The sequence below is a fragment of the Phragmites australis genome, chromosome 21 (assembly GCF_958298935.1).
Source record: "Phragmites australis chromosome 21, lpPhrAust1.1, whole genome shotgun sequence".
NCBI lineage: Eukaryota > Viridiplantae > Streptophyta > Magnoliopsida > Poales > Poaceae > Phragmites > Phragmites australis.
The window spans coordinates 25,559,247-25,560,884 of NC_084941.1; the positions used below are offsets into that span (position 1 = coordinate 25,559,247).

At 58.9% G+C, this 1,638-nt stretch overlaps 1 protein-coding gene across 1 annotated transcript; it reads left to right on the forward strand.

The window, feature by feature from the left end:
* The first annotated feature begins 261 nt into the window (after positions 1-261).
* Positions 262-642, forward strand: LOC133903275 (leucine-rich repeat extensin-like protein 5). Its single transcript, XM_062344580.1, has one exon. The coding sequence runs from the start codon at positions 262-264 to the stop codon at positions 640-642; it is 381 nt and encodes a 126-aa protein (XP_062200564.1).
* Positions 643-1,638: the final 996 nt, after the last annotated feature.

Sequence of the window (1,638 nt, forward strand, 5' to 3'; positions counted from 1 at the left end):
GTTTCGATGTCTGATCCTTGGATCTCCTCGCAGAGATTGCAGCCGTCCTGCAGGTCAGAAGAATTTGTACCTTGCAGAAGAATTTGTACCTCGCAGAGATGACAGCAAGTTACTTAGAGTCTTAGAAAAGTTTATTTTACGGAACCGTAAATATGTACTCCTTAGTCAAAGTATCAAAGGAAATTATTGATGGAAATAGCCTCAACGGTACAATACCAGCAACACTGGGCAACCTGACTAATCTTGTCAGCTTGGAGAAGGATGGCTGCCCCTCCCTTCCCCCCTCCACCCTCCTCGCCGCCGACGCTCCCTCCGAGCCCGGCTTCCACCCTCCAGCCCTCGTTCGCCATGCCTGAGTTCCCCCCAGCTCCTCCCTCCCCCCTCTCCCCTTTTGCACCTCCGTTTCACCCTGGGGCCTCCTCTACGGGCAGGACGAAAGCTCAAAGATGGCTCCAGGACTCCCCTGGCTCCACCACACCCTCGGCCTCGTCGGCCCCTGCTCATTCGCGGTTGAGCTCCACACAGAAAGGGAAGGCGGTTGTTCTTCCCAGCAGCATCGAGCCTCGCCGCGCTGCTCCTCCCTCCAGGTTAATGGCTGCCGCTAGAGCGGCCCCGCCTGACTCCCGCCACGCCTCATCCTGAGGCGGTTGTTGTTGAAGCCGGTTTGGCCATGGTCACCAACAAGCGTCGTCGGCAGCGCTCGGTGGCGCGCCACCACGTCTCCGCACCGACCAAGCATAACCTTCCGGCGGAGCTGGATGGGCGGTGTCTCAACTGTCTCTCCTGGACACACCGCAGGGCAGAGTGCCGCCTCCCGCCGAGGTGCTTCCGCTGTAAAGGGTTTCGGCACCATGCAAAAGATTGCAAGTGGCCGCGTTCGACGTCGTCAGGGTCCGCGTCCGGGGCAGCTCATCGTCAGGTTCGTCATATATCTCCCTCGACGGGATCGACTCCGGTCAGCTCTGCGGCCGGCGGTGACACGCCGCTTTACTCCCCCGTTGGCCACGACAGCCGAAGCTCCAGGGCGGCTTCCACCGCATTGGGAACAGCTGCTCTCGGGGCCACTCCACCCGGCTCAACTTCTGGAAAATTGCTCGCCGCCTCCCCTCAGATCTCCTCTAAGGAGATTGTTGTCCACGGCTCACCAGCGACGCGGTGCATATTGCCTTGGTGTACTGCTTTCGCTGAGGAAGAGGGTCGACGTCTACATTGGGCTTTGCTGGCTTACGCCGATCGTGCCAGAAGAGATTTCCTGCCCAGCGACCAGCTGGTACGGTTGACTTCATCTCCACCAACATTGGCGTGCCAGTGAGGGCTTCCGATGTATCTTTCTTCCAACCAGATGGTTTCATGCTCATTTGTCAATCCCAATCCGCTAGGGATGCTATTCTCACCGCCAATGGCATGCATCTTACGTCGGATGTGCGCTGGTTCTTCCGCCCGTGGACTCGGTTGGCCTTCGCGTCCTCTGTCGAGCTGGCCTTCCTAGTTGTTGTCTCGCTTTACGGCGTTCCACCTAACACATGGTCCGTCGACACCGCGCAACGCCTTCTTGGCCACTGCTGCTGGGTCGAGCGACTGGAGAACACTGAGCAGATCGATCACGCGCGCTCTCCGTGTGGTTGCTTGGTGTGATCG